At 38.7% G+C, this 14,859-nt stretch overlaps 1 protein-coding gene across 1 annotated transcript in view; it reads left to right on the top strand.

Moving 5' to 3' along the window:
- The window catches only part of LOC142139945 (uncharacterized), a 212,974-nt gene that overhangs the window by 62,733 nt on the left and 135,382 nt on the right, over positions 1 to 14,859 (top strand). The window contains exons 8-10 of the mRNA XM_075197812.1: positions 957 to 1,061; positions 1,449 to 1,552; positions 3,655 to 3,772. Coding sequence (XP_075053913.1) covers positions 957 to 1,061; positions 1,449 to 1,552; positions 3,655 to 3,772 — 327 coding nt within the window. The remainder of the gene's footprint in view (positions 1 to 956; positions 1,062 to 1,448; positions 1,553 to 3,654; positions 3,773 to 14,859) is intronic.

Genomic DNA, 14,859 nt, shown 5'->3' on the forward strand with positions numbered 1-14,859 from the left:
TATTATTATTAGTAGTAGTAGTACTAATAATCACTATGTTTCTATCTATCACTTTTAGATTTTTTTTTTAATATACATCATTATAACCAAAATAGCTTTTATATTATGTAAAAAGAAGGTGCTATAATTGCAGTTTGTCTGCTCTGGTTTTTTTTCCATTGCTTGGTTATATTTAATAATCTGTTAATTTTTTTTACAGTTTTTATCTGTCAATCCAAAACTTTAGATTAGTACATTGTACCATTTGAGTCATGAAGGCTACAAAATATACTTTTTATAAAGTGTAGGGCATAGCTAATACAAGAAGGTAGGAATAAAAGTCATAAGATGAATTATTTTGCATTTTATATACAGTAGAATATTACTAAACATCATTTTTACAAACACCTTTTTTACATACATAAAGGACCTGATTCATTTAGGAAAGTAAAGCAAAAAAAGGAGTACATTTGCACCTTGACAAAACAATGTTGCATTGGAGGGGAAGCTAAATTTAAAAAGTGTGGGGCAGATTTATAGTTGGGTAGGACATGCCCTAGATCAAGTTTGAATTTCAGTTTAAAAATAAAGCTATCATATATTGTGTGCTACATGAAAAAACTGTCAGAATGTTCCTTAAATGCAAAATAATAAACTAATTTGCACCTCTGGCATTGTAACATGGTGGACCTGAATTATTAAGGAAAGTTAAGCAAAAGTAAGCAAGTAAAGCAAAATCATGTTGCATGGGAGGGAGAGGTAAATGTAAAATGTGATGGCAGATTTATATTTGTATTATTGTATGGTATTAAAAATAGGACCTCATATCAATTACATGACCTAGATTATCCTGACATCTGAGAGCCCTACAGTAATTTTATTTGTATACCTAAGCCTAATTGACCACCTTTTTTTATCTGGTTTCATTAATGCCCCCTAGTTTCTCTTGTGTGATGGAAATGTAAATATTTTTTTAGGAACAATTTCACAATATTGTAATGGAAAATACTGATTTAAAGAAGTTGGTTGGTGATTTACAAGATGTTCAAATCCAGCTTCAGGACACATTAAAAAGCAAAGAGGTAGGAAAACAAATACTTTAGCCTCATACAAAGGTATGTCTTTCTGTCTTCCAATCGAGAGAGTCGAATATGTCATGTCTTCATTGACAAATGCTGTTCTTTCTATTCCAATTTCTCAATGGGCCACCTCAACTTCACCTGGATTAATCAATTCAAAATTTAACTAAAGTACAATATATATATATGTATATATGTGTGTGTGTGTGTGTGTGTATATATATATATATATATATATATATATATATATATGTATATGTATATGTACATATATATATATATATATATATATATATATATATATATATATATATATATATATATATATATCTTATAACAACACAAACCACTGATTTCAGGTTTTTGACAACAATCATAATTTTTTCGTAGGAAGTAATAGACGATCTTAAAATAAAAATAAGCTGTTCATCTGTGGATGTAGATAATCTTTCTGAGAAAATTGAAGATCTCAAAACTGAAATAAGCCAGGGAAAGTGAGTATACATTTTATTATACACGTAAATTTATGGATAAAAAGTTATGCAGACTAATGACAGCTAAAATAGTAAATTATTGTTGCTTTTTTCATTCCTGGGTAACTTTATTAACATTTTGATACAAAACTTGCATCAGCATGGTTTTCAAAATTTTTAATTTAGTAAAAAATCTAGGGAATAAACATTGCATAACATGGACCATTTGTTATAACAAGTATTGTACTTACATGGATGTGAAGTACCATATACCAAGTAGTGCTTTACTTTTTTTACCGAAGTTTTAGGTTCAGCTTTCTTTATTGTTGTTTCTTCAGCGCTCCAAAATACATTTGTACAAACATGTTGTATGTTTTCCTATACAGTTATAGTAATAAATGCCATTACGGTGATATGTATTATGTCTTCTGTTTGTGCAATCTTAGATTACAAAGTTGACAGTATAGATGGACATTGACATGTTTACTGTGCTTAGGAAAACACATAATAAAACACACAATAAATAACTACAGAAAACAGTTTAGTTACTGCTTGTGTACTCATCATCATCATCAACTATTTATATAGGACCACTAGTTCGACAGCTCTGTACAGAGAACTCACACATATCAGTCCCTGTCCCATTCTCCTAAAAATGTTTATTATATATTTTTAATATATATTGTTTAATTATAATTTGTTCAGATATGCAATTGCAATATTCCAGTGCATTTATTGTATATCTGAGCCGTGGGCTCCAAATATTGTCAAATGTGTGCACATTTTATGACATCCTATATGACAGTTTATCCATTGTCATAGCGGAGGCTAAATTAAGTTGCTGTGTATATTGCTGGCATGCCTGAATAAAGAAGCTCACATTTGGATCTTTGGCTGATGGTTTTTTATATCATACTGATTAGTAAAATCCTATAACACCTATGTACGAGGAGTTTGTATGTTCTCCCCGTGTTTGCGTGGGTTTCCTCTGGGTGCTCCGGTTTCCTCCCACACTCCAAAAGCATACTGGTAGGGTAATTGGCTGCTAACAAATTGACCCTAGTCTGTGTGTGTGTCTGTGTATGTATGTGTGTTGGGGAATTTAGACTGTAAGCCCTAATGGGGCAGGGACTGATGTGAGTGAGTTCTCTGTACAGCACTGCGGAATCAGTGGTACTATATAAATAAATGGTGATGATGATGATGTTACAGCTCTTGATCTAATGTCTTGTGCTTTCTCATGGTCATAGAAGTCCATTGACTTCTAGGGGTAAATGTATCAAGCTGCTGGCTGGTTTGTAAAGTGGAGATGTTGCCTATAGCAACTAATCAGATTCTAGTTACCATTTATTTAGTACATTCTACAAAATGATAGCTAGAATCAGGATTGGTTGCTATAGGCAACATCTCCACTTTTCAAACCCAACGGAAACTCCCAGCTTGATATATTTGCCCCCTGATGTCCATATATTAACGACATGGTAGCTTTATCTGTTATTATTATTATCCATTATTTCTAAAGCTCTGACAGATTATGTAGCACTATACATTGTGGGAATCATTACACAAACAAATTATCTACAATAACATGAGACAGAAGGTACAGATGGTCCTGCCTAAATGAGGTAGTGGCATTACAATTGTTGTTGCTGGGAAAGTGTGTGTAAGGCAACATTATTAACTACCTATAATAAAGCAGCTATTGGCAACTAGCATTTGTGTGCAGCTACCAGTAATATGGTATAGTTGGAATGAGGCTAAACAGTGTGAGGTGGAGACATGAATCATAAACTAGTCATTGTTAAAACAACTTAACTGAACCTCCTTCCTTTTCTATATTATATTATGGTATCTGTTATATTTCAATGTACAGTTGGAGGTGCATTAGCCTTTATGATACACAAAAAAAGTATATTTTGCATGACAAAATTATTTTACATAAGAATGAAAACTGGTCTGGCCAAACACATAAAATATAGTTTATTAATTTATTAACTAAATTTTAATAACTTAATTTATTAACTTAACACAGTGTCTTATAGCATTTAAAGCATTCTGTTTAGCAATACAGAGTATTCATAATATGATTATGTGTTCTTAATATATTATTTTCTAATTAACAGGATAAAATATGCAGAACAGAAAATGACTTATGAAAAACTTTTCATAGAAAAAGAGGAAATGTCTAGACAGATTGATTTGTCAACGAAAGACTTAAAAAATATTCAAAAAGATCTCAAGGTTGGTTGAGTTTTTGGTAAAGTAAACCATTATTAAAAGGCAGGTGACCATGAAAATCAATAATATAATTCTGTTTTAAAATGATAGACTTAAAAGACTGATGATATAATCAAATAACTTAAAAAACGCTGATTTTTTTTTTCTACTTTTTGTGACACACATTGATATCTGGAACCATGGGCACTAAATACTAAAGCAAGCAACAAGCCTAAAAAAGTTATTTATGCCCAGACTAAAATAAAACTTAATTGATTTCTGTATATGTAATCAGAAGTTATTTTACTGGTTTTAAATGCAAGTTGGCAGTAGCTTGGTGGCAATTTCGAACTTGTTCATCATTCATACAGTAAATTTGGTTGAAGGATATACTGAATTGATTACAGAAATAATACATTGAAGCTCTTTTTCACCACTTTTTACAAGACAAATGTCAACCACAAAGCATGTTATCTTCAGTTGTTGCTTGTGGCATAACAGTTTGGCAGAGAAGTGTGGATTTAGATGTGTACGTGATGATGAGGATAAATCAGCAAAACTGAAGTAATGTGTCACACTAAAGTGATTGTATATAATATAATGCAGCTAATGAGAAAGGCTTAGAATATTTAGAGTGACCAAAAATGACAGTTTTATGGTGGGTGCGCTATGTATTCTTTGAGGCGTTACAGATATAGATATCATATACAGTTTTGTGGGTGACATGCAGTGCTAAGGACTCTCTCCATATTTTTGTTCACTTGGTATATTTGTAATCTATACGCTTTATTCAGTTCATATGCAACCAGTTACAATGTAATTCATTCATTGAAACACTTCATAACCATTAGCAGCAATGTTGCCATATTATTCCGCTCCCACTATTTTAATCCTTCCGGTTGTCTGTATTTTGAATAAGATCAAAATATTATTCATTGTATATGATCTCCTGTGATTAATATCCAACTACACTTGCTCAATATGGGCCTGATTCACATTTGGATGCAACTTGCGTTTTAAAAAAGCGAACAGAACCATATTCAAATAGAAGTGTATCTCAAGATCCATTGTTTCAATTTGAATCTGGGTGTAAGTACGCTCAGCCTAAATGGTACTTGTCTTAGGTAGGAAGAATGAACTGCAGTATATGCAGAAGTGTATGTTCAATATAAGCTCATATCAGAACACATACAAAAATTATAAAATAAATGAAAAACTCTTAACATTTATTAATACAAATATGGACTATGAAAAAAATTAAAATGTTTTAATTTAACATTAAATTCATAAATTAAGTTGCTTTTAATACATACTGTGCATACAATGCATTTTTATAGTCCATCTTACTTGTAAACATATGTCCTGTGCTATTTAGTGGTACACATACTTGTAGTTTTTAAAACAAAGTTATGCATTGACAGTAGAGATGCTCACTGACCCCCGTGTTTTGGTTTTGGTTTTGGATCTGGATTACCAGCGTGTTTTGGTTTTGGTTTTGGTTTTGTTTGGTTTTGTTTTGCTATTTTGTTGAAAAATCAATGTTTTTGGGCATAAAATGACCAAATTTAGTGCTCCACCTGTTTCTTGGATAAGTAATGTAATTGTACAGCTTAAAAACTATCAAAAAAACAGTTTAATTCCTGGTAGGTAGGCCTTCATTAATTCTACACACAAACCAGATTGTCTCCCTCTCCATCTATGCATATTGGGAATGCAGCCATCATCTTTGGGTGTATATTACACCCTACACTTATAGTTAAATATGTAAAGAAATGGACAAAGGCAGTTTGGTTTCTGTCTCTATAGCCCCCCCCCCCCCACTTGTAGAAAATACAAAAAAAAAAACAGCCGTTATAGACTGTACAATATTAATTGAAATGGACAAAGCCCGTGTGGGCTCAGTGTGTGTATGACACCCTACCCATAATGAGAAATTGCCAAAACAGCAGCCTTTCGAGACGGTACGTGATATGGAAATGCCCCAAGTCCCTTTCCTCTTTGGGTGTAGATTGCACCCTAGACTTAAATAGAAAGTTTTAAAAACATGTTATCGTCATCATCTGGAGCTTCATCCTCACCCTCATCAGTGTGTACATCATCATCACAGACTATCAATTCATCGCCGCTTGAATCCACCATTAGAGAACAGTCAGTGCTTGGATGTCTTGGATGGTGAAGGCCTTCCTCGTGGAAGATGTAGTTCATTTTTATAAACATCATTTTCTCCACGTTTTTGGGAAGTAACCTTCTACGGCGATCACTGACTAAGTTCCCTGCTGTGCTGAACACTCGTTCAGAGTACACACTGGAGGGTGGGCAGCTTAGGTATTGCAAAGCAAGTTTGTACATGGGATTCCCCACTGTGCAAGTGTGAAATACATCCCCCTTCTTTCCCAATGTCATGGCTTGTGCAATACGCTTGGATGGCTTTGCGCTGTTCTTCCATCCTCTGAAGCATGTACAGGGTGGAATTCCACCTAGTTACCACCTCTTGCTTAAGTTGGTGGCAGGGCAAGTTAAACTGCTCTTGGATTTGCTGCAATCTCCTACATGCTGTGGCAGAATGCCTGAAATGGCCTGAAATTTTATGGGCCACCGAAAGCATCTCCTGCACCTCACGGTTATTTCGTAACAAGCTCTGCACCACCAAGTTGATGGTGTGAGCAAAACAGGGAATGTGCTGGAAATCACCCAACTTTAGTGCTCGCACTATATTGTTGGCGTTATCAGAAATGACATATCCTGGGGAGAGTCCAAGTGGTATAAGCCATGTATCAATCACATCTCTTAGTTTGCGTAACAAATTGTCAGATGTATGCCTGTTAGTGAAGCCGGTGATACACAGAGTGGCCTGCCTGTGACAAATGTTGCATAGTGGTGTACATGCTGCTGCTGGTGAAGGTGAATGACCAACACAGTGGGCTGTCACAGTCATATAGTCTTTGGTTTGACCACTTCTACTTGTCCACATATCTGTGGTTAAGTGGACAGTGGGCAGAATGGCATTTTTCAGCGTAATCTCTACATTTGTACACACTTTTTGGTATAGTTGTGGAATTGCTTTACGGGAAAAATGGTGTCGCAATGGAATTCTGTAACGTGTACACTTAACCTCAATTAACTGTGAAAAACCAGCTGTGTTTATTGTGGATATTGGACGCAGATCTAACACTAACATGGCGTCTGTGATTCGCTTGGCGACTGGGTGACTGCTGTCATATTTGCTTCCCCTAGCAAATGATTGTTTCACAGTTAATTGTTGAAATGTAGGACTGCTCATTTTCTTGGCCTTCCTCTGGGCTGACGATTCACCCCCAGCTGCAGCAGCAGTGGGACTAACGCTTTCTTCAGAGGAATCAATTATAGTGCAGGAGTCATCCAGCCTTAATAAGTGGGATGCAGGGCTAAATCTGAGTGCTACTGAGGATATTGATGAGGATGGTGTGGTGGGTGTATTTTGTAGCCGTCGGGAATGTAGGTGACCGGAGGGTCCTAGCTGATGATGGAGTGCTTGTAATTGTTTTGGAAGAACTTTCAGCTTTTCCCAAAACTTTGCCATGAACTCTCGTTAAATGGCATAACATAGACGAGGTTCCAAGATGGTTAAGGTCCCGCCCTCGACTGACTGTGGTTTAACATACACTACAAATGGCTATACAATTGTTGTCTGGATTTGGGTAGAAATAATTCCACACATTCCACCTTTTTCGTGTCACGTGCCAGAACTGCTGCCACTGGTGCAGTACTTACAGAAACAACTTCATTCTCATCAACACCCTCATTAGCGCCCTCGTCGCCTACACAAATCTCCCCCTCATCCTCTTCTAATTCCAAAGTGGCATCCTCAATTGGTGTATCACCGGCTACACTCGGGCTGTTGAGGCACACATCAGCAGAACTGCTGAAAGGGCCCTTCTTTATGGGTACACTAACATAATGCTCACGATTAGACATACCACTGGTGGATGGACTCTCCACAGGGATTGTTGTCATTTCTGATTCAGAGCATACATTATCCTCTAATGCCTTACTGTTTTCTTGCAGCTCGGCTTTGACGCGTAACAGTAGTTGTGCACCACTTTCAGACTCCAAATTACTTGGTCTTGCTTGGTCACGAGTGACCGTACAAGAAGATGGCTCATTAACATTTTTGGATCTGCCACTAATAGAGAAAGGCGAAGGCCTCATTCTTTCTTTGCCACTGCGTGTGTAGAATGGCATGTTGGCAATTTTTTTTTTTATGGGCACTTACCTTTTCCTCAGTTACACTTCTTCTTTGGTGTGTGTTTTTTTTCCCAGATTTAAAAAGACTATGTACTTTTACACCGCCTTTCCCATATGACGTACTGGGAACACTACCATCAGGACTGGTGACAGAATCTGGTTGCTGATTCTGCTCATATGTGGACTGCTTTGAATGTATTTTAATGACCCCAAATCACTTGTAGTGAAAAATATTGAATTAGATAGATATTGCTGACAAATATGAGTTTTTTTTGACAGCCAGAAAAATTAGTGTAAAACACTGGGGAATATTGCACACCCCAAATCACTTGTAGTGAAAAATATTGTATTAGATAGATATTGCTGACAAATATGAGTTTTTTTGACAGCCAGAAAAATTAGTGTTAAACATTGGGGAATATTGCACACCCCAAATCACTTGTAGTGAAAAATATTGAATTAGATAGATATTGCTGACTAATATGACTTTTTTTGACAGCCAGAAAAATTAGTGTAAAACACTGGGGAATATTGGACACCCCAAATCACTTGTAGTGAAAAATATTGAATTAGATAGATATTGCTGACAAAGATGACTTTTTTTGACAGTCAGAAAATTTAGTGTAAAACACTGGGTAATATTGCACACCCCAAATTACTTGTAGTGAAAAATATTGTATTAGATAGATATTGCTGACAAAGATGACTTTTTTTGACAGTCAGAAAAATTTAGTGTAAAACACTGGGGAATATGAGACACCCCAAAAGCACTTCGAGTGCCCAAAAAAGAAAAAAACACTCCTCTATCCTCCTCTATTACTGCTCTAATAATTGCAAATGGTATTAATATTATAATTGTAGAGATTAATATAGAAACAGTTATGTGTACACTAATTGCTCTGTCCCTGCGATAATATAGCCTGTGACCTAACCCTGCTCTCTCCCTCTGTCAAATGGCGATGGATTGCTGTGGAGGCTGGTATTTATGCTTTTTAAATCTCGCGAGGACCGAGCTCAGGAATACGAATACGTCACAATGACGTTTTGCCTCAATTTAGATTCCGAATGGGCGGGAGAGTACCGAGCCTGCTAGGCTTGGTACTTGGATAGGCTAAATTCGGATGGATTCGGATCTCGGGGAATCGAGTCCGCCCATCTCTAATTGACAGTCATCACAATCACTCACCACTTATACCTGCCCTGTAGCTGATGCAAATTATATTGCTGAAAGCAAGGGTACCCAGGATTGAATTTGATGCGTCTGCATCAGAACTCCTTCAGTGCACCTACTGTACATGGCCTAGGCTAGTTCAAACTTTCAATCCCCCATTCCGCTCCTCAAGTGGTAGGCTGACGTGTCATTTGCGTTCAAACATGAATTACATACAGTTTCGTTCATGTGCACAAGGTCCATTTCTTAGCATACGCAGAACTTCTTCACGCAAGATACGCTATGCAAATGGATGTCCGTCTGAACAAGGATCATGACCTATGTGTTTAGATGGATTTCATTATTGCAAGACTGTTGTAGTTTTAATTGTTCATTCATTAAAGCAATCTGTCAGTATTTATTTTGCATATATGTGCCCAGCTTCTAATTTCTACACTATCATACATAGCTGTCCGATAATAGTTGAACACCAAAATTGTCAAAGGTGTTAGATAATATCTATCATATTAACAATAAGAAAATAAACTTAGTTATCTGTCTCCAGTGGTTGGACTCCAATGACTGGTGGATGGCGGATTCGGAAAGTAGACAGAGGATGCAGCCTAATAGGGACAGGTATTTGCCTGGAGCGTGGTAGGAGGGTAGAAATATGGGTCTGGAGTGGTGCTGAGATGAAGAGGTCCAGATGCGTAGCTACTAATGAAGCTGGATAATGCAGATGGGGAGACAATAAGAAGAATTAAGCTTCACAGTTTATAATAACACAGTTCGGACATTCGGCTGAATAGGCACACAGTGTAGCAGTATGAAGCAAGCAGGGTTCCAAGGGGTTAAACAATAACGAGTCAAATAGTCCAAAGCCAAGTCGGTACACAGCATAGCAGAGTTAAGCTAACGAGGTTCCAAGGGGTTAAACAGTAGTGAGTCCAATAGTCCAGAGCCAAGTTAGTATACATGGTAGCAGTATTAAGCAAGCATGATTCCAAGGGGTTAAACAGTAACAAGTCCAATAGTCCAGAGCCAAGTCAGTAAACAGGGTTCCAAGTGGTTAAACTGCAGCAAGTCCAAAAGCCAAGTCAATACACAGAAAAATATCACAAATACAGAGGCTGGCTAAAGCTAGCACAATTACCTAGCAATGTTTGCATGAATATGGGTCCCTTTTATAGTACCCGCTAGATGCATTTTGTTCAGCAGGAGATTTCAAAAAATGAATTAGCAAGGGTTGCTAAGCAATGCAGGATGTTGGATGTGACTTCCGTCAGAGAGCCTGAGCAAGACATGTGAAGGCAGAAGAGTGGTAGCAGGAGGCAAGCCATGATAAGTGGCTTTTCCTGACAGGTAAGATGCGGCATGTCTAGAGTGGGGACGAACAAGCCGCTGCTGCATCCTCCCTGGGCCTGACAATATCCTATTTCAGATATATTTTATGACTCAAATATATTTAGTATATTGTGATGTCCACGGATTATTTCAAACAGAGCAGAGGTTAAACTGATCTCATGTAATATATACAATATAATGATGAGATTCTCACAAGAATGTTGATCTTTTAGTACCAGTTTTAGACTTAGCAAATTGAGCTACAAAGTCACTAGGTGCAGTAGAACCCTGGCACCCTAGCCAAGGCTATTAAGTATTGGTGATTGTGTGATAATATATCTTGTTGGCTGTGGTATTAAATTCAGACCTCCGGATCCCATGTAATTCACATTGAAAGTGACTGACTAAAGTATTGGTGCCAACCTTCCTGATCTATCGTGACTTCCACTAAAAAATGTATTGCAATCTAAGATACTCGCTTTTGTGAGATGTTTCTATTTTTATTATCTGTTCCCATTTTCAAATTGTAACTGCTTACTAATTTTTGTCTTAAATTTTGAGCTTTCTTGTAAATGAAGCTTGTTTTCATCAAGATGACTCCCTTTACATTCTCATCCTTCACCAGGATATGCCAGTGTCTTTCTAAGGTCTTCCTACGATTTTTAGAAGCATTGTGTCACGGGCACTAGGAGTCTTTACCCAGGGATCACCAGGTGGTAGGCTTACCAGAGCAATGTAGATGGTAATAGGGTACTCTGGTAGCTGGGTGATCACGGAACAGGAAACAGCAGATGATGGGATGCTCAGGAAAGTCTATGACTAGCAGCACTGGTAATATGGAGGTAATAGTACACGAGGAACTGTAGGACAAGGACACGTGAAGGTAGTCAGTGGTCTGCGATAGCAAGTTGTACCACTGCTATAATGAGGGGGAATGTCCAACAGAAACGAGGAGGTGATGAGAGTCAGCGGTCTGCGGATAGCAAGTGGTACCGCTGTCTGAGTGAAGGAATGGAATCCAAGTGGAGGTATCCGGGAAGTCAGTGGTCTGCGATAGCAAGTTGTACCACTGCTATGTGAGAGGATACTGGAACAGGTGATACCGGAAACAGGGATCAGTGGTCTGCTACTAGCAAGTTGTACCACTGAATATATATGTGAGGAGGTGCACGGGGAGAGACTGCAACACAGGATATACACAGGCACCTTATACACGATCCACAGTAACATGCACAATATATATAAATGACTGAACAGGTCTGCAAATATAGAAAGTCTCTTGAAGTAGTCCAGCACAAGTTAACACAGTCAATGATGGCAATAGACTCAGCGGATAGCAGACTCCAGAGGAGAACCAACACAGTCCAGCAAGGTATGCAATACACCAGCACAGTCAATGAAAGGTATGCATACCGTGGTTCAGAAGCAGGCAGTCAGATAGGAGTGCAGTGATACCTGAGCGGCAGGAGGCCGGCTGGATGAGAAGTCCCAGAATAGATGAGGCAGCGGTCTAGTAGGTGCAGCGCACAGATAAGTAGACCAACAGGGACACGAATCCACAGGAATCAGTAACACGTGGAACTGGACTCAAGGAGGACCCAGGAGAGTGGAGATGATCCAGCAGAGGAGTAGTTGATGAGATATAAATCCAATGCTGACAGGAGGGTAGACCAGCGGGACACGTGAAGACGTGGAGAGCGGGTCAGCAGAAGATGGGTGATAGCGCGGTCAGCAGCAGCAGGACTCTGCGGTACACGGAGGTAACCAGTAGCAACCAATAGGTGTCAGTAGCGATGGAACACGGGAGAGCAGAGTAGGCCAGGAGCTGTAGTGCACGGAAGCAGCGGATAGACATCAGCTAACAGTCACGATGATGAACACAGGCGAGTGGTAGGCTGGAGGCTGTAGTGCACGGAAGCAGCGGATAGACATCAGCTAACAGTCACGATAATGAACACAGGCGAGTTGTAGGCTGGAAGCTGTAGTGCACGGAGGCAGCGGATAGGAATTAGCTCACGGACTTGATGAGGAACAGGTGAGTGGATGTAAAGTAAAGGCTGGAGTGCACGGAGGCAGCGGGTAGGAACCAGCAAACAGTCACAGTGAAATACAATAGCGTGATGTGGACTAGAGGACTGTAGTGCACGGAGGCAGCGGATAGGAATCAGCAAACAGTCACAATGATATGAAATAGCGTTGAAGTGGTTTGGAAGACTGTAGTGCACGGAGGCAGCGGATAGGAATCAGCAAACAGTCACGATGATACAGTTGATGGTAGAAGTGGTATGGGAACCACAGTAGTAGAAGTGGTTTGGAAACCACAGAGGTAGAAGTGGTTTGGAAACCACAGGAATCAGCAGCGCTGAAAACACGAGGAATACAGGAACACCTTCAGAGACTCATAGGGAATGAGACTCCAAGATCAGGCAACGTGGTGTTGACCACAGGTGCTTAATATAGGGAGTGTTGCCTGATCTGCCAATTGAGTTAAAGGGACATACACTGAAGTATAGGAAAGGGCTGCGCATGCGCAGACCCTCAGGATGGAGGACGGCCACGGTTCCTAAATGTCCGGGAAGAGGCACTCACGGTCCGGTGAGTGACACATTGCCATAGTGGGTTATGGGGAAAGATATATTATTATTACTTTGCCTACTTTTCAATAAGTAAGCAGTTCCTTCCTCTCTACTGCTGCAATTTGCTTAAGGTGTATTCCACACTATTCACATAATTATATATTTTTTCAAACATTTTAACTAGAGCTGTCCCTTTTTCCACATTTACAAATAGATTTGAACAATTTCTCAGAAGTCTTTTTTAAATTGGCCACCAGAGGTTGTAATGGCTACTTCCGGAATGTATCCCATGACAAGTTGAATATTTACAATGGCTACTTCTGGAATATATCCCATGACATGTTGAATATTTCCTGTTGGAATTAAGCGGTTTTGAACCTAATCAGACAGAAGTTATACTAAAGAGCATATAGTTCATTTTAATACACAATTATTTTACAATTATTACAGACAGGTCCAAAATTACCCAGCTTTGCAGATCTATGGCAAAGTGAGAGGAGGATATGTTCTTGCTATATAAATACATAACAGCATCAAGAAACCATAACAGCTGGATAATATCTCTGGTGTGCAATTTAAAAGAGTTTAGTTAAATTGTTCTGAACCATAGATGCTCGGGCTCGGTTTTTGGAAAAATGAGCCCACCTGAACATCGGAGAACAGTTCCAAGGGCACTTTTGCGTGCCCTCGGAACTGAAAACGAGGCAAAACGTTATTGTTGCGTCGTCATATCTCACGACTTTTGGATTCTATGAGTAGTGCTCTCCACGGAGATACGGCACTATTTCACAGAGAGACACTGGGTAGCAGGGTTCTTGGCAGTCTCCAGTGCAGTTGGGCAAAATCATTAATGAAAGTTAAAGAGAAGGGTTGGTAGTGTTCTTAAAAGTCTACAGTGACATTCTACAGAGTTATAGCTCACATAGAAACAGGAGAGGCGGCAGTTTTCAATGCTGAAACAGAAATATTAGGGCTGACAGTGTTCTTATAAGTCTCCAGTCACATTGTACTGTGTTATTATAGCTCACACGGAAACAAGAGTGGTTCCAGTGTTCTTGCCAGTCTACAGTCTACGTGCCATTGCTCATTGTCAGCGCTGAAACAGAAATAATAGGGCTGGCAGTGTTCTTAAAAGTCTCCAGTCACATTGTACTATGTTATTCTAGCTCACACCGATACAGGAAAGGAGCTAGTGTTCCTTCCAGTCTACAGTCTGCATGTCATTGCTCATTGTCAGTGTGAATGAGTTCTCTGTACAGCGCTGCGGAATTAGTGGCGCTATATAAATAAATGATGAAGATAATGATGATTGTCAGTGCTGAAACAGAAGTAATAGGGCTGTCAGTGTTCTTAAAAGTCTCCAGTCACATTGTACTGTTTTATTATAGCTCACACAGAAATAGAAGAGGTGCCAGTGTTCTTGCCAGTCTACAGTCTACATGCCATTGCTCATTGTCAATACTGAAACAGAAATTATAGGGCTGGCAGTGTTCTTAAAAGTTTCCAGTCAATTTGTACTGTGTCATCAACATGGATTCACATTAGTCCACAGATGACCAGGAGCATCAAGCAGCTGCTGGCAACAGTCATGATGATAGTAATCCCTCTACGTCATCTGCTAAAGCCTATGTTAAAATGGATGTGTTTTTAAGTCAGGGAAACAAAAATGTAAAAAACACCTTTTAGCTTGGTAAAGAAAAAAACACCTGTAATCAAGGCAAAGTTAACTGCAGAAAAAAATAAAATTGCCAACATGCCATTCTACACACACAGTGGCGAGGAAAGAATCATGCCCTTGTCTTTCTCTATGAGTGCTA

Source organism: Mixophyes fleayi, chromosome 2 (genome assembly GCF_038048845.1).
Source record: "Mixophyes fleayi isolate aMixFle1 chromosome 2, aMixFle1.hap1, whole genome shotgun sequence".
NCBI classification, from domain to species: domain Eukaryota; kingdom Metazoa; phylum Chordata; class Amphibia; order Anura; family Limnodynastidae; genus Mixophyes; species Mixophyes fleayi.